Below are 25,348 nucleotides of genomic sequence, written 5' to 3'. Positions count from 1 at the left end.
GTGCATTTAAGTCAGTCAAAGTATTGCCATTGACTTGAATGGGCTTTGATTTGGACTCTAAATTTATTGTGTGTTACAAGTCTCTGGATTCTCCAGGTGGCTTTATCTCTTCTGAGCATTCAGAGGACGTTTGCACAAACAAGGATCTTCCTGCTGATCCTTCCATTCCATAATTTCCAGACTTTCCTGCCTCCCTCGGCCAGGCAGGTGTGGATTCACCATGGAGTTAATTCAAGCTTCATTAAACATTGGCTGTATAGAACTGTGGAACATTATGTCTCTGGATGACTTTGATTTCCAAATCATAAATGAAATGAGATGTCAGGGTTCTAAATACATGACACTAAAATTTCAGGGAAAGAATAACAAATATATATTAACCAAGATACAAAATCTTTGTTAACGTGACACAAAACGTAATGGCCAAATCCTGTAGTCCTTAGTCCACTGACATCGAAGGGAGTTTGTCTCAATGCAGGATTTGTCCACTAGCTCCTGCAAACATCAAGTGAAGATAATCTTAAAAACAAATTACAAATGAGGCTACTTCTTTAGGGATGCAGATGGATTGTTGACAAATGGAGTTTTGATTATTTTGGTGAAATCTCAGGGCCACGTGTGTAGAGGGGACCCTCCATACACATATCTCCCCCTCCTTATGCTGAAGGGGTGGGTCAGACCTCTATGGTGTCTGAAAGTAGAGAATGAGTGGAAGGGGAGGGCAGGGAAAGACCCAGGCAGTCTCCGCCTGCATCGAGTAGAAACAGAAAACTCCCTTCTTATTGGAAAATCCCATTAAGAGCTGGCACAAGCTGCCTGAGCCATTTGGGAAATTCCTGATAGCACAGTTAGGTATTTCTGCATAAGAGCGTGATTTGGCTGATAGAAAGTTCTGCTCTCTCTTGATATAGTGTCAAAAAGTATTTACTGTAATCCCAGATGTTGAAGTAAATGATAATACATTCTTCCCCACCCCAGAAAAAAATCATATAGTCAATTTTTAATCAGAAGCCTCCATTGAAATACATTAAGAGTTCTGCCTAAACATGGATGATGTAATATGGCTCTAGAATTTGCAAGATACTTTTCAAAAGTAACTGACTGTAAGCGTATGCAGAATGGCATTCACTGAGTATAGTCTCCTCTCTTCTGCCCACAAAATTAGCATGAAACAGATAGTGTTATACCATGCCATTGATTTTTAAGCCCCAGTACTGGTATTAGGGAGATGAGCTTAAAATTCAGTGGCACAATATGACTCCATGGAAATGATGACCTTAATACGAAGATTTTGATGGAGATCTTACAGCAATGGTTATCACAAAGATGTTATTAAAATATGTGCTTACTTTGGAGAGTGTGTGTATATAGGAAATGGGTGGCGAAACAGGGAGATAAATTAAAATTAAACGGTGACTTGCTTTCAAAATACCAGTTAATTAATTCATCTACTTATCTGTTTCGTACACAGCTGCAGAATCTAGTCAAATTCTGATGTTTTGCAATACGTTTAGCAAATCAAACCACATTTAGCATGCTAAATCCTATCTTGTTCTAAATACATGACATACAGTGGTAGGCTCATCATTGGTCATTCTGTACTAAACCAGGCCCTTTACAATTAACAAAAAGGAAAATGAGTGCTGAGGATACAGAATAAATTGGTGCTGAGGGAAAGAGAAGGGTTTTGATGATGATTTTAATCAGTTACATTATTGTTATTAATGATTTTTATTACTAGTAATTACCCATTACGGTGATGATGACTAGATTGTGGTAGCAACCTAAATATGCTAGGCATTTTCTGAACACAGGAAGACACTGCCCCTGAGGTGGAGAGTGTGCATGCAATCTTAAAGACGAACACAGATGATTGATGGGAGGGGAAAAAGGATGAAACACACAAACAGGATGATCATCAGGGTGGTAATGGGCACATGACTTCTTAGACAGGTGTTTATTTGTTGTCATTTTTGTTCTCTTTTTTCAAAGTTAGACACACTAAACTCCCCTTATCCCCCCTTCCCTCCACAATTTAACCTTCCCAGCTTTCTCTCATGCTGAATCCCAGATTCAGTTCCAGTGTCCTTAGGCCTCTCCTCCCCAACATTTCACCTCCTTCCCACCATGCAGAGGAACAGTTCATTTATGAATCAAATAAACAGGAAAGTGGATGATTTAGTCAGATAGTTTCTTGAAGGAATCACAAAAGTGAGTTTTCTTGAGGGAAGGTGCAGAGGTAGTTGTGGGAGAAGCAGACAAACAGGGCACTGGCAGAGTAGAGAGGGTGAGGTGATAAGATACAAAGGCAGGTAGGTAAGGAGAGGCAGAATTATGTAGGGTCTGAACAGGTTTAGAACAGCAGGCATAAGGAAACTTTAGTTTACCTAGAAAATAGTAACTAATTGGAAGGACCTCCTAAGCAAGGTTGTTGAAGCAAAGACACAGGGACAATTAAATAGAAGTCATTCAAGAGCATATAGGAAAGCAGTACACCACAGTCAAACAACAGTAGGATACACAGAGTTTTCTTCCATTTCTAGTATTCTTGGGATAGCTGAATGAGTTTGGGCCATATCATGACCTCAATTTTAAAGCAGAATTCCCCACTGAAAGCAATAGGAGTTCTGCATAACTGATAACACAATATGGCCCTTAGTATGCCCCAGGAAGAAATCTACCAGCAGATTTTCATACTGGGGCAAAAAGAAAAAAGGACTGGAGAATATGAGAAAAAATCCTTCATAAATCCCGTTGGAACACCAAACTCAAATAGATATTAATAGTTTATACATAAAAATATTTTGGCAGCTCTTTGTTTTACCTTCTGAATATATTTTGAAAGTTTAGCTGGTTATGATTATTTTACATGCACCATGTTATTGGTTACGTACTAATACGCTTGAAATACGTACAGTAATTTTCTTCTATGAATTTATATCAAATACATTTATTAACTGTAGATATTCAGCATACTTTAATTGAGTAAACACTTTGAGGTACGTCTAACAACCCACCACCATGCAGAGTGCCATCACATTTTGCAGAGCCCCTGGGACTCTAATGTGTAGGGATGGGGGATCGATTGGAGAGAGACTGTCCTCTGTTTACCTAAGATTTCTTTATGCAGTCCCTCTCTGCACTTAGTAGGTGCGGAACATGTAGATTACGTCTGCTTGCTAATATCCGAAGTGGACTTTGCTGGGAATTCTGCTCATTGCTCTTCTCAGGTTCTAAGAAGTGTTATGTCGGCTATTTCTACAGCAGGAAAAAATTGATGGATTTATTGCACAGAAGGGCAGGGCTAGTGATTCCACAACTCTGCATAACCACTGGCCAAAAATCCCTGCAGGATTAGCAGGTACTACTACAGCCCAGTAGTGGCTGGGCTGGTGTGTGGGAAGGAGGACTCCATTCCCCTACAACCTCTCTGGAACTCTCTTGCATAAACTGTTTACTTAAGCTAGGTCTAGGATCCAAGATTTGGCCTTAAGCACTTCATAAATTATATTGAGAAACAAAGTCCTTTCTTGAAAGCTTATGAAATTAATACTTGTGTAGCACCACCATGTTGTCTTTCAAGCAGAGATAAATATGTCGTTTTACTACAGTCTCTTCAAATTCTCTGATGCAGCATCTTTATCATTCAGCAGCTATATTGGGGATGGTTATAGTCTTTTGGGGGACGGTATCATTTACTGTGGACCAGTTGTGAACCCCTTATTCACACTGGGGAGCAGTTACTCACAGAAGTAATCCCATTGACTTCATGAGGGTTGCACAAGCTTGCCCTGTAGTTCTATACAATGCCTTGCACAGTGCAGTCCCAACCTAGTTGAAACTTCTAGGCGCTACCGTAATAGGAATGTTATGTATTGTTAATGGAGTTAGGTACATTTTGGGCTGTTTGGGATTCAGAATTTAATTCAACACCCTTGAGAAAATTAGAATGAAACATTTAACTTTATTGTGTATTTGTAGCTATTTAAGTAGGCCGATGGACACACTACAAAGAATATACACCTAGAAAAAGAGCATTTTCTTAATTGCAGCATATTCAAAATACCTTAGTCAGTCTATACCCTTCAGTGATCTTGGAAGTCATTTTATTAAGAATTACATTTTAATTTGATATTTTGTTCAGAAATTGTTGGTGTTTCCTAATGTAGTTAACCACAGTGGCCTAGGAAGGAGTACTGCGGAAAGAGATCTGGAGGTCATAGTGGACCACAAGCTAAATATGAGCCAACAGTGTAACACTGTTGCAAGAAAAGCAAGCATCATTCTGGGATGTATTGGCAAGAGTGTTGTAAGCAAGACTCGAGAAGTAATTCTTCCGCTCTACTCCACTCTGATAAGCCCTTAGCTGCAGTACTGTGTCTAGTTCTGGGCACCACATTTCAGAAAAGATGTGGACAAATTGGAGAAAGTCCAGAGAAGAGCAACAAACTCGATTAAAGGTCTAGAAAACTTTACTTATGAGGGAAGATTGAAAAAACAGAGTTTGTTTAGTCTGCAAAAGAAGACAGAGAGGGGTCATGATAACAGTTTTCAAGTACATGAAAGGTTGTTACAAGGAGAAGGGAGAAAAATTGTTCTTCTTAACCTCTGAGGATAGGACAAGAAGCAAAGTGCTTAAATTGCAGCAAGGGAGGTGTAGGTTGGACATTAGGAAAAACTTCCTAACTGTCAGGGTGGTTAAGCACTGGGACAAATTGCCCAGGGAATTTGTGGAATCTCCATCATTAGAGGTTTTTAAGACCAGGTTAGACAAACACATCAGATGTTTATTATTTAGTCCTGCCTTGAGTGCAGGGGACTGAACTAGATGATCTATTGAGGTCCCTTCCAATCTTACATTTCTATGATTCTGTGATGATAAATAACCAGTGAAGGACAATGTGTTGCAGTGGGTCCTTTCACCTTGGGAGATGTGGGTTCAAATTTTGTCTTAGACTGCTAGTGAAAAATCATTAGACCACATAACTAAACCGCCACACAAATAGGAAGGATTGCCAGTCTGGTCAAGAACCTCCAGACTGAAAAAGTAAGAGTGTTGTAGATTAGCATTGGAGCATTGATGGATCTATCTATCTGTCTAAAGCATTGCTGTCAGCTAGATTCTTGTAGACCCCCCATCTATAAATTAATCCTGCCCCCACTCTGACAGAAACTCTGAGGGAAGGTTGACATGCTAACACTGCCTGTCCTCCCGGGCTATGAATACATCCTGGGTTTCTTTCTTGGCACAGAGAGATGCAATTTACCTCTGACAACACTAGAGAATCTAGGGTTTTATGTACATTACAGCTTGAAATAACAAAAATAGAATATAAAATGTGTCCTGAGGAGTGAGAGAGAGGAAATTTTAGACTATGCTGTAACTTCATTAAATATGTTTTGCTGAGCATCAGCAACATTATTTTGCTCTCTCCATTTAGTGCCTTTATGGATGTTGATTTTAAAGAAGTTAGGGCTTTTTTCTTTTTTATTTTTTTGTCAGTGAACGGAAGACTAAAGTTGAGCAACTTTTAAGCCACAATGTTGTGGTTTATAGCATTGATTCTTCTTTTCACATGAGATCAACTGAATAATTTCTCTTTCTCTCTCCTTGTGTGTGAGAGCAAAAATGGAAGAAAACATTATGTGCCCTCCCTGCAAGACTATCTGCAGTTGTCAAACATTTATAAGGCCCAAAAACATAAATGCCACCTTCCCTCCTGTACAAAATATGCAAGTTGGACACATAGTCTGAGCAGGACACCTTTGCATGGGGGCTGTAGCTGGGTCAGAGGACATATGGGCAAAACCATGGAGTCTATGCATGCTAGTCCCCATTGAGAGAGAGAGAGAAATATTCCAGGAGAAGAATGTCCTACCAGAGACATTCTGATCGCCATCAGTTACATGCACATGGATGAGGAAGGGAATTTAAGAAACTTTGGTTGGAGGAAGGATTTAGTGAGGAAAATCCCTCAAAGATACCACCTACTCCCATAGGTGCTGGAAATAGGGTAGGTGGGAGTGCTGCCACACCCCCTGGCTTGAAGTGGTTTCCATTATAGACAGGGTTTACAGTTTGGCTCAGTGGCTCTCAGCACCCCCACTATATAAATTGTTCCAGCACCCCTGCCGACTCCCGTATATCTTTATGATATTCAAGCACACTTGGGATACATCAGAAGATGCAGAACTCCTTTTCACTTCCTGAAAGCTCCTTCTCAATCGCTGTTGCTTATCTCATTGCCCAGATGCTGTAGGTAAGGAGAATTTTCCTGATGCATTTTGGGTCAAAAACTCTCCTTGAAATTGATCAGAAAGAAATGCTAATTCAGAAAAGTGGAAAACTATTCTATAATCCTGATGAAAAATCCTGCAGAAAGAAATCAGGTCTCAGATAACCGACAGCTTGGTTAGGGCAAAGAAGAGTAAAGAAAATAGGAGTTGAAGGGGTCCAGCTCTGCCAGAGAAAACAATACTGTGTTGTTGGGGAGAACTCCGTCTTGTGTTTTTCTTCTGCTGCTCTAAATGCTCTATTTTGCAAGGATGACATGTTTCTTGTTCCAGCAGCCTAAGAGAGAATAAACCATTTAGAAGAGGGTGGCTGAGGCAGGGCCGGTGCAACCATTTAGGCAAACTAGGCAGCCGCATAGGGCTCCTAGTGGTTGGGGTGCCTAAAAGCCCGCTCAGGTGAGGAAGTGGAGTGGAGGTGAGCTGGGGTGCGGGGAGGGCTGCCCGCAGTAACGGGAGGGGGCACATAGGGGAACCCTCCCCACCCCAGATCAACTCCACTCTGCCTCCTCCACCGAGCACACAGCCCCTGCTCTAAGTCTCCTCCAATCGGCACCGCAAGCCTGCGAGGGGAGGAGAATTAGAGCGGTGCCGGCATGCTCAGCGGAGGAGGTGGAGCTGAGTTGAGCTGGGACGGGCTCCCCAGGTGGGGTTAGCTGCTGCGGTGGGGGTCTCCCCAGGTGGGGTTAGCTGCCACGGTGGGGGTCTCCCCAGGCAGGGTTAGCTGCCGCAGGTGGGGGGGGCTCCCCGGGCGGGGTTAGCTGCTGCAGAGGGGAGGGCTTCCCGGGCGGGGTTAGCTGCGGGGTGCAAGGTGGAAGTTTCGCCTATCCCAATTGTCGCCACTTCCAGGAGCCACTTGGAGCCGAGTAGGGAGACCGACCTGGTCAGTGGTGCTGAGTGTTGGTTAAGGTAGACTAGGCACCTGGCCCTTGACAGCTCTCTACTTTCTCAGTGCATTTGATTTAACCACCTCAGATAATTTCAGAAAAGTGACAATAATTCTTAAGTATAAATTAATGCACAGGAAAACTCCCTTGACATCCCCAACAAATCAGACTCTCAAGCAGCATCTTTCCAAAATAAATCACATTGACATTAACACAAAAATTGTTTCTCTTACTCTGAAAACTTTCTGGACAAGATTCTTCTCTCAGTTCTTCCAGTCTACACTTGGGAGACCTTCACTGACGTTACTGAGCAAATCTGGCCAAATATGAGACTATAAGTATTAAAAATAAAGACTTGGTTCTTTCACTCCCTTTACTGCAATCTCTTGCCAAATTGGGGTTAAAGGTAATCTTGAAACAGTGTAGGAGCGGTGTTCCACTAGGGACTTTGCTGTTGATATTATGTGGATATTATGTACCTGCGATGAGGTACTAAGGTGCCCAACTTTACAACTTAAACAATTATGTGACTTGCAAAGTCCTGTGATAGAGTTGTGCCGATGGCAGTTTAGGGTTAACTGACAAAAATAGAATCTGGGGATCCAATTTTGATCGCACCCCAGGGTAGAAAGGGAATAACTCCATTGAAGTAACTATAACAGGACCGCTTGGAAATAGTGACCATAATACAATAGCATTCAACATCCCTGTGGTGGGAAGAACATTTCAACAGCCCAACACTGTGGCATTTAATTTCAAAAGGGGGAACTATGCAAAAATGAGGGGGTTAATTAAACAGAAGTTAAAAAAGTACAGTGACTAAAGTGAAATCCCTGCAAGCTGCACGGGCGCTTTTTAAAGACACCATAATAGAGGCCCAACTTCAATGTATACCCCAAATTAAGAAACACAGTAAAAGAACTAAAAAAGAGCCACCATGGCTTAACAACCATGTAAAAGAAGCAGTGAGAGATAAAAAGACTTCCTTTAAAAGGTGGAAGTCAAATCCTAGTGAGGCAAATAGAAAGGAGCATAAACGCTGCCAAATTAAGTGCAAGAATATAATAAGAAAAGCCAAAGAGGACTTTGAAGAACGGCTAGCCAAAAACTCCAAAGGTAATAACAAAATGTTTTTTAAGTATATCAGAAGCAGGAAGCCTGCTAAACAACCAGTGGGGCTCCTTGATGATCGAGATACACAAGGAGCGCTTAAAGACGATAAAGTCATTGCGGAGAAACTAAATGGATTATTTGCTTCAGTCTTCACGGCTGAGGATGTTAGGGAGATTCCCAAACCTGAGCCGGCTTTTGTAGGTGACAAATCTGAGGAACTGTCACAGATTGAAGTGTCACTAGAGGAGGTTTTGGAATTAATTGATAAACTTAACATTAACAAGTCACCGGGACAAGATGGCATTCACCCAAGAGTTCTGAAAGAACTCAAATGTGAAGTTGCGGAACTATTAACTAAGGTTTGTAACCTGTCCTTTAAATCAGCTTCTGTACCCAATGACTGGAAGTTAGCTAATATAACACCAATATTTAAAAAGGGCTCTAGAGGTGATCCCAGCAATTACAGACCGGTAAATCTAACGTCAGTACCGGGCAAATTAGTCAAAACAATAGTTAAGAATAAAATTGTCAGACACATAGGAAAACATAAACTGTTGAGCAATAGTCAACATGGTTTCTGTAAAGGGAAATCGTGTCTTACTAATCTATTAGAGTTCTTTGAAGGGGTCAACAAACATGTGGACAAGGGGGATCCAGTGGACATAATGTACTTAGATTTCCAGAAAGCCTTTGACAAGTTCCCTCACCAAAGGCTCTTACGTAAATTAAGTTGTCATGGGATAAAATGGAAGGTCCTTTCGTGGATTGAGAACTGGTTAAAAGACCGGGAACAAAGGGAGGAATTAATGGTAAATTCTCAGAATGGAGAGGAGTAACTAGTGGTGTTCCCCAAGGGTTAGTCCTCGGACCAATCCTATTCAACTTATTTATAAATGATCTGGAGAAAGGGGTAAACAGTGAGGTGGCAAAGTTTGCAGATGATACTAAACTGCTCAAGATAGTTAAGACCAAAGCAGACTGTGACGAACTTCAAAAAGATCTCACAAAACTAAGTGATTGGGCAACAAAATGGCAAATGAAATTTAATGTGGATAAATGTAAAGTAATGCACATTGGAAAAAATAACCCCAACTATACATACAATATGATGGGGGCTAGTTTAGCTACAACAAGTCAGGAAAAAGATCTTGGAGTCATTGTGGATAGTTCTCTGAAGATGTCCATACAGTATGCAGAGGTGGTCAAAAAAGCAAACAGGATGTTAGGGATCATTAAAAAGGGGATAGAGAATAAGACTGAGAATATATTATTGCCCTTATATAAATCGATGGTACGCCCACATCTCGAATACTGCGTACAGATGTGGTCTCCTCATCTCAAAAAAGATAAACTGGCACTAGAAAAGGTTCAGAAAAGGGCAACTAAAATGATTAGGGATTTGGAACGGGTCCCATATGAGGAGAGATTAAAGAGGCTAGGACTCTTCAGCTTGGAAAAGAGGAGACTAAGGGGGGATATGATAGAGGTATATAAAATCATGAGTGATGTGGAGAAAGTGGATAAGGAAAAGTTATTTACTTATTCCCATAATACAAGAACTAGGGGTCACCAAATGAAATTAATAGGCAGCAGGTTTAAAACAAATACAAGGAAGTTCTTCTTCACGCAGCGCACAGTCAACTTCTGGAACTCCTTACCTGAGGAGGTTGTGAAGGCCAGGACTATAACAGCGTTTAAAAGAGAACTGGATAAATTCATGGTGGTTAAGTCCATTAATGGCTATTAGCCAGGATGGGTAAGGAATGGTGTTCCTAGCCTCTGTTTGTCAGAGGATGGAGATGGATGGCAGGAGAGAGATCACTTGATCATTGCCTGTTGGTACACTCCCGCTGGGACACCTGGCATTGGCCACTGTCTGTAGACAGGATACTGGGCTAGGATGGACCTTTGGTCTGACCCGGTACGGCCGTTCTTATGTTCTTATGTAAGTTGGTGGCACAAGGGGATATTAGGTACTAGGATTAATTGGGTGAAATTAAAAGGTACAGTTAGACTGAGAATATAGAAAAATTCCAACTAACGTGTGTGTGCTGGAGGGGAGGAGACATCAGGGTACTTTAGTGGTATGAATACGGCAGCATGCTGGCAGTTCCAATCTCAGCTCTGACACTGACTCTGTAGCCTTGGGTAAAACATTTAACTTTTCTGCTCAGTTTCCCCATCTGTAAAATGGGACTGATAATATTGACCTCACAGGGGTATGTGAGGATTAATAACAGTGAAACCTGTGCCTTTGGTGGCCATTATTATCAGGTTGCATTGTACTTCATGGACCAAATTCTCCAGCAGCATATGTGGGCACAACTCCCCATTGGTTTCAATGGGACCATTTATGCAGATGGTGAACTTGACCCAATATTTGTAACTGAATTGTGTGATAGTATGTATGTGCTATTATTGTTGTTTACATTAGCTATTGTACTGTGGAATAATCTTCCTGGAGCAGTGTTAGACATCATATTGCTTGATAACGAATCTAGACTGGATTGGAAACCTGCATTGGAAAATGGATTGAGATGCCCTAATAAGTCTTTTCCATGATTTCCTGTCCAGTAGGTCCCTAATACTTCTCAATACTATTAATAAGAGTGGCCCAATCGTACAAAGCACTATACAAACACAAAAAGACAGTCCCTGCCTTTACAATCTTATTTATGTATTGTGTTATTCTTCTCTATAGGCAATGCTTCAAAAAAGTTTGAGCAAGATGAACCAGCTTTCTCTCCTGATGAAGAAGTCTTTTAGTTCTGATCCAGAACTTGCAGAGATTAGGCAGCTAAACTGTGCTACTGTAGGGACAGACAGGATGAAAGAACCAACCACATTTTATTGCCTTTGTCTTATTTTTAATCCATTTCCATAAAGAGTTCTCCTTGTACACCACACTTACTGACATTATAAATCAATGCATAAATTCAGGAAGGCATTAAACCTGAAATCCAGATAAATGGTGCCTAACTGTTATACTCAAATTATTGTAGCAAATATGTCAAGTATCATCTTCCATTTTTCATATCTACCCTGAATATCTTTTACAAAACAATACAAATGTTTGCAATCTGGGCCTTCTCAATGAAGTTATGGGGTTGGGGTTTTTTTAGGTCTGAAGTGGTTTTAGTGCATTCTTTTTTGATTCTTTCCTAAATAAGGGCACTGCAACTGCAGCAGCCACCCTCAAATCCTCTAACTAGGGCCCATATAGTATTCTAGTCTAATATAGTCCTTATATTATTTTGTAAATCATATTTTATTTATTACACTAGTGCCTAAGGACCAACCAAAAGTGGGGCCCCATTGTGCTAGGTCCCGTACTATCCCAGAACTGTAGACATTCTGTGCCCCAAAGAGCTTATACTATAAACAGACAAGACAGGGGCGGGGCAGGACAATCCCGGTCCTATTACCATGGTATGGGAGCACCCTTCAGCAGTGCATGAAGCAATGTGACAAGCATCTGTCACAAGTGGAACTGAATCTTCCACCTCTGTGCAGTATTCTCAATGATATCAGAATGAAGGCAGAAATGTGTTTAGAACCTAATCTTTCTTTGTGTTGCATTGGTGTACTGAGAGGGAGAGGGCACAAAATGCCTCTTTCTCCCACAGTGTGCCGGAAAAACAATAGAGCTACAGTTTCAACCTCGAGCTGAGGAGAGCGCTAAGATGAAGGCCCTGTTACAACACTTGCCAGTGTATCCCACTCGAAGGGATACATGTTCTGCTAGCTGGAAGACCCAAGTAGGCCCTTAGCATGTATGCTGCAATGTGAAGCGTTTACTAATTGATGATCCAAGCTGCCCCCCATGGCAACAGTAGCAAAGTGCTCCCAATCATGTGTTTGCCCCCAAACATCCTGAGCCATCCTGACCCACACTTGCAGGATGGCTTTGGGAATTCCTGAGTGTCCAGCATAATTCTGTTCTGTCCCTCCACAGAGAATTAAGGCAAGTGAGAACGGGATTTAGGTATCAAAAGTATTCACCAGCCTTGACAAGAATTTTGGGCAGGACTTGGCAAAACAGTGCAGTTTTGTAATAAATCAATGTGGATTTACATCTATAGGATTCAAAAAAGGTCACTTCTTAGTTACACTACTGGATACAGATGGAAACTGTGTTGTAAATTATAAAGAATGATGCAGTGACTTCGTGTCATGCTGTTAATTCTAACTTCTAAGTGAAATTGCTTTGAACTTCTGACTCTTAAAAATAAAAGGCACAAACTAATAACATGCATTTTCCTGCAGATTTGTCATTCAAAGAAGTAAAAAATGGCATCAACAGCACACATCTCAGAGGAAGAGATGACAGACTTAAGAGAAGCTTTCAATAAAGTCGGTGAGTACAGTTAGCATGTAACATACGACACTAGGTGAAGTTGTATTGTATCCCTCTGTACTGACCAGCTTCAGTTAAATGAGCCATGCTTCAGTACTGTCATACTGTGAAATGGAAACTATATGAAGTAATGTTCATACAACTGCAGTCCTTTTCAAAGAAAACCACTTTAGCCTGCCGTAGCTTTCTGGAAGTACAGTATTGGCATTCCTTTGCTGAATGAAGACGACAGAAAGTTGTGAAACAGGTTTTATGAAATAATTTGAAAACCTTTTTGAAAATGATACATGAAGTATTTTAAAGTATTTTTACCCAAACATTTATTTGAGGCAAATTGCTGAGAAGACAAAACAAGGATTTTTGATATAACATAATACATTGGTTCATATCCCCTAGGGAAACTGAAACAAAGGCAAATTAAAAAAACCTCAAATGTACAGCCCCTTTTCCTTGATCATTTTGTGCTCTGTGTGTTTTTAAATTCATATCCCTTTTTCTACTTTTAAGCCCCATTCTGTTTTTCTCTACTTATACTGGACCATCTTTCTCCCCTGATTCTAAGGATATGCATTTCTGTCTCTCACAGCTCACTTATTCTCAGCCATTAAGTCCTTTCATTGCTACCAAGCATTTTTCCTCTCCCAGTCCTGATCCTCTCTCTAAGTCCTCTTCTCTCTACTAGTTTCTGTTTCCACTGTGAGACAGACATTGAAAGGACACTCTTCGCAATCCCATATTAATCCATACTTCTGTTGCTAAGAAGCAGCCTCAAATGTAGATCCTATGTGGCTTCGCTGCAAATGGCATGGTCAATTTCCAGCTCAGCTCAGGAAATCACAATATATACTTCTTTGAAATCTCTCTCTGGGCAAATGAAGACTACAAAACAAAATTTGGGACAATATATATATACTGAGAGTATAGGAGAGTTTCTTACAAATAACAAGTTGCTAGCATTTTCATATGTCAAAGAAAAAATCTGTCTACATGACATCTAAATAGTTTCAACATATAAATCCCCTCATTAAAAATTCCTTACAAATCACAGTAGGCTGTGATACAACCAAATGTTTCATTTTTAAATTCCATAGAATTCTGCATTTTGATGCCATGGGTTGCTGATGGCTAAACATTTGCACGTACAAGACCCTCACCAATATCCAAAGCAAAATGAGAAGCAATGAAAGAATGGGACAATATTGGAATAATCATACTTCTGTTGTTATTTGCCTGCTACTGTTCCACATAACATGCAAGGTTACTGTCCTAGAAAGAGATTAGAGAAATAAAATTATTTTACTCATTTTTCTCATTTGCGTAATTTGTGCATTCGAGAGCAATTTGTGGATAGTCATTTTGCATATTTTCAGAAATGCTCCTACAGACAGGGTAATCTCTGCCTAACTCACATTCTCATTTTGGGCCTTAATTAAAGAATGTAGTAGGAGAAAGCTAATAACTTTTGGTTTTGAGTTTGTTTTTGTTTATTTTGTAAAAACCATTAATTCAGTGTAAATTTAATAAATTCAAACTATAAATATCATGTTGCTACTGTAACATATATCCAACTAACATGCAAATTATTCCTTCTTTTTTTGTTTGATGGTCATTATAAACTTTCCCTGGGGTTGAAAAGGTCACTGCAATTGTTAAAAATAATTTACTATATTTTTGTTATAAGATTAAAAAATCATTACACATAATTCACATTTCCTGAAAAAAAACTTTTCTGTGCAGACAGGTTCATTAAGCTGTTTTTTTCCTTTACAGACATTGATGGAAATGGTTTCATAAGCAGTTCTGAATTAACAGAGCTGTTCAAAGCAGCCAATCTGCCTCTGCCAGGATATAAAGTCAGAGAAATCACTCAGAATTTGATGGCCACGGGAGATCAAAACAATGATGGCAAAATCAGCTTTGATGAATTTATTGCAGTGAGTAAAATGTTATTTTGGAGAATATCCTCTAAAAAGGGAATTCAGAAAAAAACAGTCTAACTTTCAAAACTAGAGCTGGTCAGGAATTGTTTGTCAAAATGATTTTTCAGTGGTAAATGCAGTTTCCACAAACTGGGACAAAAACAAATGTCAAAGTATTGGAGTTTCCTGCAAGATGGAAATTTCAGAATTTCACTTACCTCTGTTCAAAACTTAAACTTCTAAGGGCTTGTCTCCAAAATACAAAGATTGTAGATTTCTAATACTCTTTAACTTCCTATTAATTAGTTAAAATATAAAAAAATTAAAAGGTGCCAATTCTGCAAAGGCATCCATAAGTTTGAACTCTTGCTTCTGTGCAGACTGCCCATTCAAGTAATTGTTATTATTACAGATTATTTATTTATTCGATGCCCACATTGTTTTCAGCTCTGAAAAAAACATAGAGGACAGCATGGTCCCAAGAAACTTACAACCTAAAAGCTCATAGTTTTACTCTAGTTTTATAACTTGCAATTTTAAAATCACTCTATGTATTTTGAAAGGTTTTCCAGGGCCTGAAGAGTACAGATGTCGCTAAAACCTTTAGAAAAGCAATCAATAAAAAGGAGGGGATTTGTGCTATCGGTGGAACTTCAGAACAGTCCAGTGTTGGAACCCAACATTCTTATTCGGGTATGTAGAGTCAATTGATATAGGTAGTAACTGCAACTAAATGGTTCCTTGGAGATCATTTCGTAACTGTCTGTGTGAAAAGCCTTCGGGAATTGCAGTATCGGCAAGGGTGACTTAAAATAGGCATATTTTGAACAAACTGTAATAAAGCTGAGGAGAAGTAAGAGCAGTATTTTGGCCAAAAATTCAACCTCCCTTATTTTAAATAATAGTTCGGTTCCCAGGTAGAATAGATAAGTAACAGAAAAGGTGCCAAATCACTTTTAATAAGAACTGAGATTTTCATGTCAAGAGAATTGGTAAAAGTTTTAGGCTTCAAATTGATAGATCTGACCTTTTGCTTGCAGAAGAAGAAAAGTACGCCTTTGTGAACTGGGTTAACAAAGCCCTAGAGAATGATCCTGATTGCCAACACGTGCTCCCAATGAATCCAGACACTGATGACCTCTTCCAGGCGGTTGGTGATGGCATCGTGCTGTGGTAAATACCACCTATGTTTCCCTACACAGTTAGGCCTTGACCCTGTGAAAACTGATGCATGTGCTTACCTTGAAGTACACAAGCAGTTGCATTGCTTTTAGAGTTAGGCATGTGTGTAATTCTTGCAGGATCAGGGCCCTAGTGATTCTCTTTCTCACACATCTTTTCTCTTAGGAGATTATAAGCTTTTTTTAAACTATTGTTTATAATTGAAAAATAGATATTTTATATGTTAAAAGTGACTGTCTCTGTCCATTAGAATCAGGGGAGAAATAACGGAGCCAACAGGAGTGAGCCTGAGTAGAGAATGAGTAAAAACTGGGTAAGGACCTCAGAATATAGAACCCAGTGAGTTTTATATACTTATTTGCATAGCTGAAATGTCCTGCATTACACAACATGAGCCAAATCCCGAAGTTCTCACTCAGTCCTTACTCATATACAATTCTTATGTAGGATTAGTTGGAGATTTAGATTAATGAGGACTTCAAGACTTGGCACAATGGAAATTTTGCTTAAAATAAGAACGGAATAACTTAGTAAAGGCTTCAGGAGTTGGTTCCTCCTTTTCCATTAAATGATACTGAAACACAACCAACCTGCCTAAATGTGAAGGGCTCTGAGCAGCCCAAGGCTTTACAATTTACTATGAAAGAGCTATATTGTTAGATACAAGGGAAAATTCCATGTCAATCATGCCCAGTAAACACATGAATGTGTAGTTCTTTTTCTTCTGTATTAACTATGTTTTGTAATAGTAATAAACTTGAGACAGGGAATTTCTAGGGGGCTCCTATCTAGAGGCATGCAAAATATTTGTGATGCAAAAATTATGGTTTTCACATTTTATTGTGAACGTTAAATTCTGCTGAAGTCTGCCTATTTTTTGAGCAAAATTGAGGCCATTTTTGTACAGACTGATCCATTTTTGAGTGAACATGGCTTTGTGTCAAAAATGTGTGTAAATTTGAGGATTTGTTTGCAGTTGTGGACAATGAAAATAGCTTTTTTTCCCCCCCAAATTTTGCATAAAATCTTTGGTGGTAGAGGGTGAAAAGCAACATGAAACAGTGAATATTTTGACATGAATTTTCACAAAATGAACATTTTGAATTTCACACAGGTTTACTTTATTGCCCTTTTTGGCCACTATTCAATATATCTGCTTGTCACCTTCCCTGCCTCCACTGGTTAGGAAAAAGCTGTGCTAAATATTGCTGTACGTGTGTGTGTGTGTGTGTGTGTGTGTGAGAGAGAGAGAGAGAGAGAGAGAAAGTCTCTCTCTCTCTCTCTCTCTATCTACAGTGTTCCTGGACTTTTTAATGCACTAAGAAAGTTATTGTGTCAATTCAGTCTCTGGATATCTGATCAACATGTCACACTCTGCACTGATTAGGTCTCAACTGGCGAATTGTGTCCAGTTCTGGTTGGCACATTTCAGGAAAGATGTGGACAAATTGGAGAAAGTCCAGAGAAGAGCAACAAAAATGGTTAAAGGTCTTGAAAACATGAACTATGAAGGAAGACTGAAAAATTGGGTTTGTTTAGTCTGGAGAAGAGAAGACTGAGAGGAGACATAAAAGTTTTCAAGTACATAAAAATTGTTACAAGGAAGAAGGAGAAAAATTGTTCTCCTTAATCTCTGAGGATAGGACAAGAAGCAATGGGCTTAAATTGCAGCAAGGGAGGTTTAGGTTGGACATCAGGAAAAATGTCTAGCTGTCAGGATAGTTAAGCACTGGAATAAATTGCCCAGGAAGGTTGTGGAACCTCCATCATTGGAGATTTTTAAGAGCAGGTTGGATAAACACCTGTCAGGGATGGTCTAGATCAGTGGTTCCCAAACTTGTTCCGCTGCTTGTGCAGGGAAAGCCCCTAGAGGGCCGGGCTGGTTTGTGTACCTGCCATGTCCGCAGGTTCGGCCGATCGCTGTACCCACTGGCTGCAGTTCGCTGCTCTGTGCCAATGGGAGCTGCTGGAAGCGGCGTGGGCCATGAGTGCAGGGGACTGGACTAGATGAACTCTTTAGGTACCTTTCACTCCTATGATTCTATGATTTTATGATGAAGGTTCAAAATGACTTTGGTGTAGGCAAAGTGACATATTTCTCACTTGCGTTTATTCTTTAATTTACAGTAAAATGATCAACTTTTCAGTGCCAGATACAATTGATGAAAGAACAATCAACAAAAAGAAGCTCACTCCATTCACTATACAGGTACTGAAACATCAAGTATAAATGCTGAGTCTCTGTTATGTAATTAGGTGTAATGCTATAAATTTCATGGCCCTGCACAATGCAGCCAGACACAGTTTGTGGCAAAGTAGGGTACTTGAGCTGCAATTCTGCAAAGATTTATATCCACGCTTAATTTTGAACTTGAGAATGATCCCATTGAAGTCAATGGGACTACTCATGTGCTTATAATTAAGCAAGGTATAAATCTTAGGTCCCTAATGAATACTAAAGATGAGATGAAGACAATGACAAATTCAAATATGGGTTAACCGCTAGAATACTAAATGCAGGGGTGGAAGTAACATTAAACACTTACTGGTACAGGGGCCTGGAAGGGGCAGGGCCTTGGGAGGAAGGGGCGGGGCTGGGGTCAGTTTCCCCCAGCCAGCCCATACACGCTGCTTGGCCTGCATCACCCCGGGCTCTGGTGGCGATTTAAAGCATCTGGGGCTCTGGCTGCTGCCGCAGTAGCAGCGGTGGTGGCCAGGAGACCCGGGCCCTTTTAAATCACTGGCCCTGGGGTAGGTGCCCGTTTGCCCCCCGGTCATCAGCCGGGGGGGGGGGGGGGGGCAAAAGGGGCAACGATGTTAAAGTGCTGCCACAGCAGCAATTTAAACAGGGTCCTTAAAGTGCTGCCGTGGCAGAGCTTTAATGTCGGCTGCGTACAGGCCGGTACTGGCGGCCACATTTTACCGGTACACCGTACCGGCCTGTACCAGCCCACTTTCACCCCTGAGTAAATGACACCTGAGTACTGTGATTAAGTGACTTGCCCATAGTCACACAGGAATTCTGTGGTAGAGCCAGAAACGGAACCCACATCTCCTGAGTTCCAGTCCAGTGCCTTAATCAAAAGGTCATCCTTGCTCTAGAAAATACCACATATGTGAAAGATGGCTGAGTTAATGTTGTTGGGCCCTTAGCATTTGCATTTTCTTTTGTGATTTTTATCAGTTCAACCAGCGTGTTGGATTCATTTTGTAACATACATTGCATGCATGTGTGCACACCTTCATTTTTTAAAGATGAAATTCTGGAAAATAAAATTCTACCTGCCAAGATCTAAATTCAGGTTTATTCTATTTCCTTTACAATAATATGTAGAGATACATTGATACAGTATATATGTACCTCTGTACCAGGATATAAATAAATATCTAATAATATATGGAGATATCCCATCTCCTAGAGCTGGAAGGGACCTTGAAAGGTCATTGAGTCCAGCCCCCTGCCTTCACTAGCAGGACCAAGAACTGATTTTGCCCCAGATCCCTAAGTGGCCCCCTCAAGAATTAGAACTCACAACCCTGGATTTAATAGACCAATGCTCAAACCATTGAGCTATCCCTCCCCCCCTCTACTATGTGTGTACACATAACCCACTGTAGCCTTCAGTTACTCTGATTAAATGGAACATTAGCCAGGCTCAAGTAAGCTTAGAAGCCATTACATTTGGTTTCTGTTCTGCAGTCCACATTTTTTCCAGTTTTAATCCTCTTGGTCTTATTGATGCAGCACAGATCAATCCCTGTCAGATTTAGACATGATTTAATCAATATAGCTTATGCTTTAACTTAACCCTTTTACAACTGTCAAATAAAGAGAGGGTGATTATTTTTCAATGCTATAAATTTTTCATTTTATGACAATTTACAGTTTGTGTCCCTGCGTATTTTCTACCTAATCGAATGTACCTCTCACACTCACGGTGGTGAAATCCATGTGATAAATTGCAGAACCAGGAAACAAATGGCATTTGTCATGCACCTTTGCCTGCCTCACCTGCCCTCTGCCCACTAGTCCATCTCCCCAGGGGCTTATTCGAACAACCCAAGCCTTTGAGCAGATTCAAACTGCCCTTTTGAAAAAAGAAAAGAAAAAAAAAAAAGCCACCTGCCCAAAATGTTTCTTCTTTCCATCCCACCACCTTGATATATTGAAGCTCCTTCTTTCCACCCCACACTCCTCAAAATATGGATTTTCTCTCTCATCCCATATTCCAGCAGTGTAAACACCAGAATGAGCAATATCCAGACAAGGACAAGTGAGGGACTTAAGGTCCAATGTCTTGTAACACTTCAGGACAAGAAATGGAAGCTTTTTAATTTTGCAAAGGAGAGGTTCCCTGTGCTGCAGAAGGGCACAGGACTTGCTTTTACTCCTGGGAGTTCTAAGCTATCGCACCCTAGGCCCTGATCTGAAAAGGGTTATACCTAATTTTGCTCACTATATTTCCACTGAGTTCCCCACCCCCTCTTTAGTTCTCCTCCTCCCTCCCCTCCACTATTTACTTATTGCATAATAAGAAACCTCTTTCTCTCTCTCTCTCTCTCTCTCTCTCTCTTCAGGAAAATTTGAACCTTGCTTTGAACTCTGCCTCAGCCATCGGGTGCCATGTTGTTAACATTGGGGCTGAAGACTTAAAAGAAGGGAAACCTTACCTGGTCTTGGGCCTCTTATGGCAAGTTATCAAAATTGGCTTGTTTGCCGACATTGAGCTCAGCAGAAATGAAGGTACATGCGGTACACTCTCTCAAACCAGTGCTCTCATCTTTAGAAGTGTTATTTCAATGAGTCCTGTGGACTCTTAGGGCTTGTCTCCACTTACTGGAGGAATTGACGCACGGTGATCGATCCACTGGGGGTTGATTTAGTGGGTCTAGTGAAGACCCACTAAATTGACCGCCGATCACTCTCCCGTCGACTCCGGTACACCACCGGAATGAGAAGCATAAGGTAAGTCAACGGGAGAGTTTCTCCCGTGGATCCAGCGCAGTGTAGACACTGCAATAACTCAACCTAAGGTACGTTGACTCCAGCTACATTATTCACGTAGCTGGAATTGTGTAACTTTGGTCGACTTAGCCCCATTGTGTAGACCTGCCCTTAGTCAAGTCTTCATTGCCTCTCTTCTTCACTACTCTGATTCACCCAGTTCTAGTCTCCATAAGCCCAGAGGCCCCAAACTTTCAGTCCAACCAAAATGTGTATCCTTGTCTCCTTACCTATACCTGGGATCAGGAGCACATCATGCTACAGTCAGGAAGCCCTGCTGGTTTCCTGTTGTTCATAGAATCCAGTGCCAAATCTCCCTTCTCTTAAAAATGACACATGCACACTGCTCTCCAACCATATATTTTCCTGATGCTTCTTTCCCTTCTCCCCTGGATTTGATACCCAGTCACCAGCACTTCTTATAACCTGTACCATCACCGCCTCTGCTGTCTCCCCTGAACATATTGCTTGGCTTCTTCATTCTCCCCTCCACACTGCTGTCCCGCTGAGTGCTGGCAGTCCCACTGGTATCTCCAGATGCAGAGAATGGCTCCATTTTCCTCTCTTCCACTTATTATATAGTGATGGTATCTAGAAGCGGCAACAAAGCTCACTCTTCTTCCTTGTTCCCAGCTGTTTTTAAAGGCCTCCAGGCTCTCCTTGCAATGAAGAACCTGGCCACTTGTAGAAATAGCTGGAAACAAAGGAGGGAGCCAGCCCCAGGTGACCAGCCAGCTCTGTAAATCACCAGCCATTGCTCCAGAGACTACCAGTGATCCATAAACCACAGCCTGGAATTTCTGGAATATTCATACCTTACTTTCTAAACTGCCTTGCTCTCCATACTGATGCTCTTCATTCTTCCTGAAACTTAGCCTTTGTACCCTGCTTCACCGCTGCCCGGCAACATCTGTAGATGTTACATGCATGAGACAATACACTGTAAGCTACAGATGTTACTTTTCTTTGCATGTTTAGTGTGCAAAAAGCTGGAAAGCATTCTGTGTCACTTATGAATGAACAATGCTCTAATACATTGTGTTGTATTTTTTGTCTATGTAAAATGTAGCTCCTTAACATAAAATGAAAACCAAACACATTTGAGAATGTATGGCGTGTGAAATAGAAAAACAAAATTAAAAAGCCAAAATGTAAATCTGCCAGTAGAATAACATTTTTTATTTGCGCACGGAAGGAGGAAGTGGGGTTTACAATTCTGTGATGCTACAGTTAGACAACACACTGCCCAGAACGCAGCAAAATGGCTGTAACATCTCTAACAGCCAATTAATTCCTTAATAATAAAATAACTGTAGGCTCAAGGGACAGCTTTCGCTTTACTTGAGCCTCTCAAATCTATAAACACACTGATCTCCCCCATTTTCTTCGGTGGGAGAAGGATCAGGCCCTTACTCAGTGAAGGAAGTTAAGAAGGATAAATTAAAAGCACAAATATTCCTGTGCATGGTGTTTATTTTTCTTTCAATTTTGTGCTTGCCCAGCTCTGATTGCCCTTCTGCGGGAAGGAGAGAGTCTAGAGGATCTGATGAAATTATCCCCAGAGGAACTGCTGCTGAGGTGGGCTAACTATCACCTGGAGAACGCTGGATGCAACAAAATCAATAACTTCAGCACAGACATCAAGGTATGAGAAACACTGATCAGCTACAGCAAAAATAACAACCCCAAGCTTCAGCTTTCTCCTCTGGACTGAGCTTGTTCACCTGGAGGTGATGGCTTAGGCCACAATCCTGAAAGCACGTATGTGTGCGCTTAACTTTAAGCTTGTAAATAGTCCCGTTCAATTCAATACGACTACTCACTTGATTAAAGTTAACCATGTGGGTAGAGTGTTTCCAGGGTTAGGGCTTTAGGGTATGTCTACACTGCAGCTGGAGGCGAACCTCCCAGTCTGGGGTAGAGAGTGGTGTTGGCAGCGCTTGCATTAGCATGCGAAAAATAGCAGTCTGGATATTGCAACACAGACCGAGGCTTGGGCTAGCCACCCAATAACAAATAAGAGTAGGAAGAAAATATGAAAGATTTTGAGCCCAATTCTGCAGTCACCTCATGCATAAAATTTCCACTGAACTCAATAGATTTTTTTTTTTAACTCAATAGATATTTTTCCTGGAGAAGGGCTGTGGGACCCTCACCCTTACATAGGCAGGCTGGAGAGTTATCTAATGTAGCTAATTAAATCTAAACTATGATTTATGTCACATCAGTATTGGAAAATATAAAGTAAACATTGACTTCAACAGGGCCAGGATTTCAGCCTATGTAACTATTTACTACTTCTAATCAGCTTTGCCTCTTTTATAAATACATATGTTATACAATGAATGTATGCTTACAAGGAAGCATTTGGGTAGAAATCTGGAAACTTCAGTGGAATTACTTGTGCAATGAAGACAAATCTCAGCAGTAAAGGTTTGCAGGATATCACCTGGAGCCTTTTTCCATGTATCTAAATAGTAACAATTTCTTGGTCTTTTTTTCTTTTTTAAATCTGAATCTTTATTTGAAGGGCTGTATTTATGTTTAAGATGATTTCTGACGTTAGATTAATTTTTTGTACACATGGAACCAACACTATGCCTTATAAAGATGAAAGTAAACAGCATGTGAAATCTTTGTCTTGTTCTAGCCTTCTCCTGAAAAAATGCTTGTTAACTTGTGTCAGCTTTAATGTCTGAGCTTGAAAACTTTACTTTATACTTTGTGACAATTTCAACATTTCTTTAAACTCTGCTTTAAACTTCTGCTTCCTCCTTCTGTCTGTTCTTTTACTAAACCTTTAGCTGACTGACTTCTACAGCCTTATAAAGGTATATTTTTCATATCTCTAATTTAATATGTTCATATTAAATCAATTCTATCCTTTTTTCCTAAATGCAACATGCAGTCTAATGCTTCCAGCTTTTCCATATTTAACGTTTTAATTACTTTATAAAACAAACAGCTATGCAAACCAGAAGGCATACAATGGAAACTGTTAAATGCTTTCAGCTTGATTAATTTAATTATGTTGTCAAATGGTTGATGTAATAAAAACAAAGCATGCTTGCTCATTGTTCATCGGAAGTATTGGCATGCAAAACCTGGCTTTAGATGTGACTTTTCCCCCCTTTGATTTCTTGGTCTGTTGCAGGACTCCAAAGCTTATTATCATTTGCTGGACCAAGTTGCCCCAAAGGGAAATGAAGAAGGTATTCCAGCTATTGCTATTGACATGACAGGATTAAGGGTAAGATGATACACACTTATACACTAACATTCCTAGAACCTAGGATGCGCTGTAATACCTAAACAAGCAAACTAGATTTACCATTGGAGTGTAATCCTGCATTCAAAAACCAAAAATGCAGAATTAAATTGATATGTTTTAGGTTAGATTGTACTAATGATAACAAACTATCTTCCAGCATGAGTTATCACAGAAGCTTTAAAAGCCAATGAACCAGCTAGACACATTAGCACTACTTTGCCAATATATGTTTACGGACATTTTTCTGGGTTATTTCTCAAGCTTATCCTAAGTGTTAAGATTTATCTTAAACATTCATTTTAATGTCGCATGGTGTAGCACATTGATTTTAGTTAAAAGCAATTTGCAGATATTGACGTGATTTGTAATGTGGAAAAGGAAAATGTTATGGATTTAAACAAGAATGTGTTGTAGTTTTTACAGCATCAGTATGAAAAGAGACAGCACGTTCATGTGTATTATGAGTGTGATATTTCAGTGCTATTGGATGTCAACATATTTTCATGTTTTTGCTGACTGACGCGTTTGATATCTCTTAGGAGAAGGATGACATCCAGAGGGCAGAGTGCATGTTGCAGCAAGCAGAGAGATTGGGCTGCCGGCAGTTTGTTACTGCCACAGATGTAGTCCGTGGCAACCCCAAGTTAAACTTGGCTTTCATTGCCAACCTTTTTAACAGATATCCTGCCCTCCAAAAACCAGAGAACCAGGACATTGACTGGAGTTCTATTGAAGGTAAGGAAAATACAAATAAGAATTGGCATCCAACTGAGGCCTCTGACTTTTAACATGTAATTGAGACCTGGTTGGGTAATTCAGCTGTTAGCTCAACTTTCTCCTGCCATGTACTTACTGCAACATTAGCCAAGGCAGGTTTGAGGATGGGATATTGCTGTGTGTTACTTGCATGTGGCTTCCGATATAGTTGGCTCCCTTCACTGTAGGTGTATTTGTTTGAATGCACTGTGGCTTTATGCCTCCTTGGTTTGTCTAGACTAGAATTCGTGGTCCTGTTTAAATTAGAGTTAATTGACTAGGGAGGTTGTGGAATCTCCATCATTGGAGATTTCTAAGAGCAGGGTTGACAAACACCTGTCAAGGATGGTCTAGATAATACTTAGTCCTGCCATGAGTGCAGGGGACTGGACTAGATGACCACTTGAGGTCCCTTCCAGTCCTACAATTCTATGACTCCACAAATGGTTGTTCCAGTTTTGTGTCCTGGAACAAACATTTATGGGATGTCTGAACTAGCATTTACAATTGTATTTGTCAATTAACTTGATTTAACTAACAAACAGTTAAGTAAAAACAAGAGCAAAA

At 40.4% G+C, this 25,348-nt stretch overlaps 1 protein-coding gene across 2 annotated transcripts in view; it reads left to right on the top strand.

Moving 5' to 3' along the window:
• The window catches only part of LCP1 (lymphocyte cytosolic protein 1), a 64,189-nt gene that overhangs the window by 30,338 nt on the left and 8,503 nt on the right, over positions 1 to 25,348 (top strand). For both annotated transcript variants that reach the window (XM_034758479.1, XM_034758478.1), the window contains 9 exons: positions 12,558 to 12,648; positions 14,419 to 14,582; positions 15,131 to 15,260; positions 15,608 to 15,740; positions 17,877 to 17,958; positions 20,328 to 20,493; positions 22,257 to 22,399; positions 23,909 to 24,004; positions 24,565 to 24,760. In XM_034758479.1, the coding sequence (XP_034614370.1) occupies positions 12,582 to 12,648; positions 14,419 to 14,582; positions 15,131 to 15,260; positions 15,608 to 15,740; positions 17,877 to 17,958; positions 20,328 to 20,493; positions 22,257 to 22,399; positions 23,909 to 24,004; positions 24,565 to 24,760 (1,177 nt within the window). In that variant the 5' untranslated portion in view covers positions 12,558 to 12,581. The remainder of the gene's footprint in view (positions 1 to 12,557; positions 12,649 to 14,418; positions 14,583 to 15,130; positions 15,261 to 15,607; positions 15,741 to 17,876; positions 17,959 to 20,327; positions 20,494 to 22,256; positions 22,400 to 23,908; positions 24,005 to 24,564; positions 24,761 to 25,348) is intronic.

The sequence above is a fragment of the Trachemys scripta genome, chromosome 1 (genome assembly GCF_013100865.1).
Source record: "Trachemys scripta elegans isolate TJP31775 chromosome 1, CAS_Tse_1.0, whole genome shotgun sequence".
In the NCBI taxonomy this organism is placed as follows: Eukaryota; Metazoa; Chordata; order Testudines; family Emydidae; genus Trachemys; species Trachemys scripta.
The sequence above is the reverse complement of the archived record's forward strand: the minus strand, read 5'-3'. Positions and strand labels throughout refer to the sequence as shown.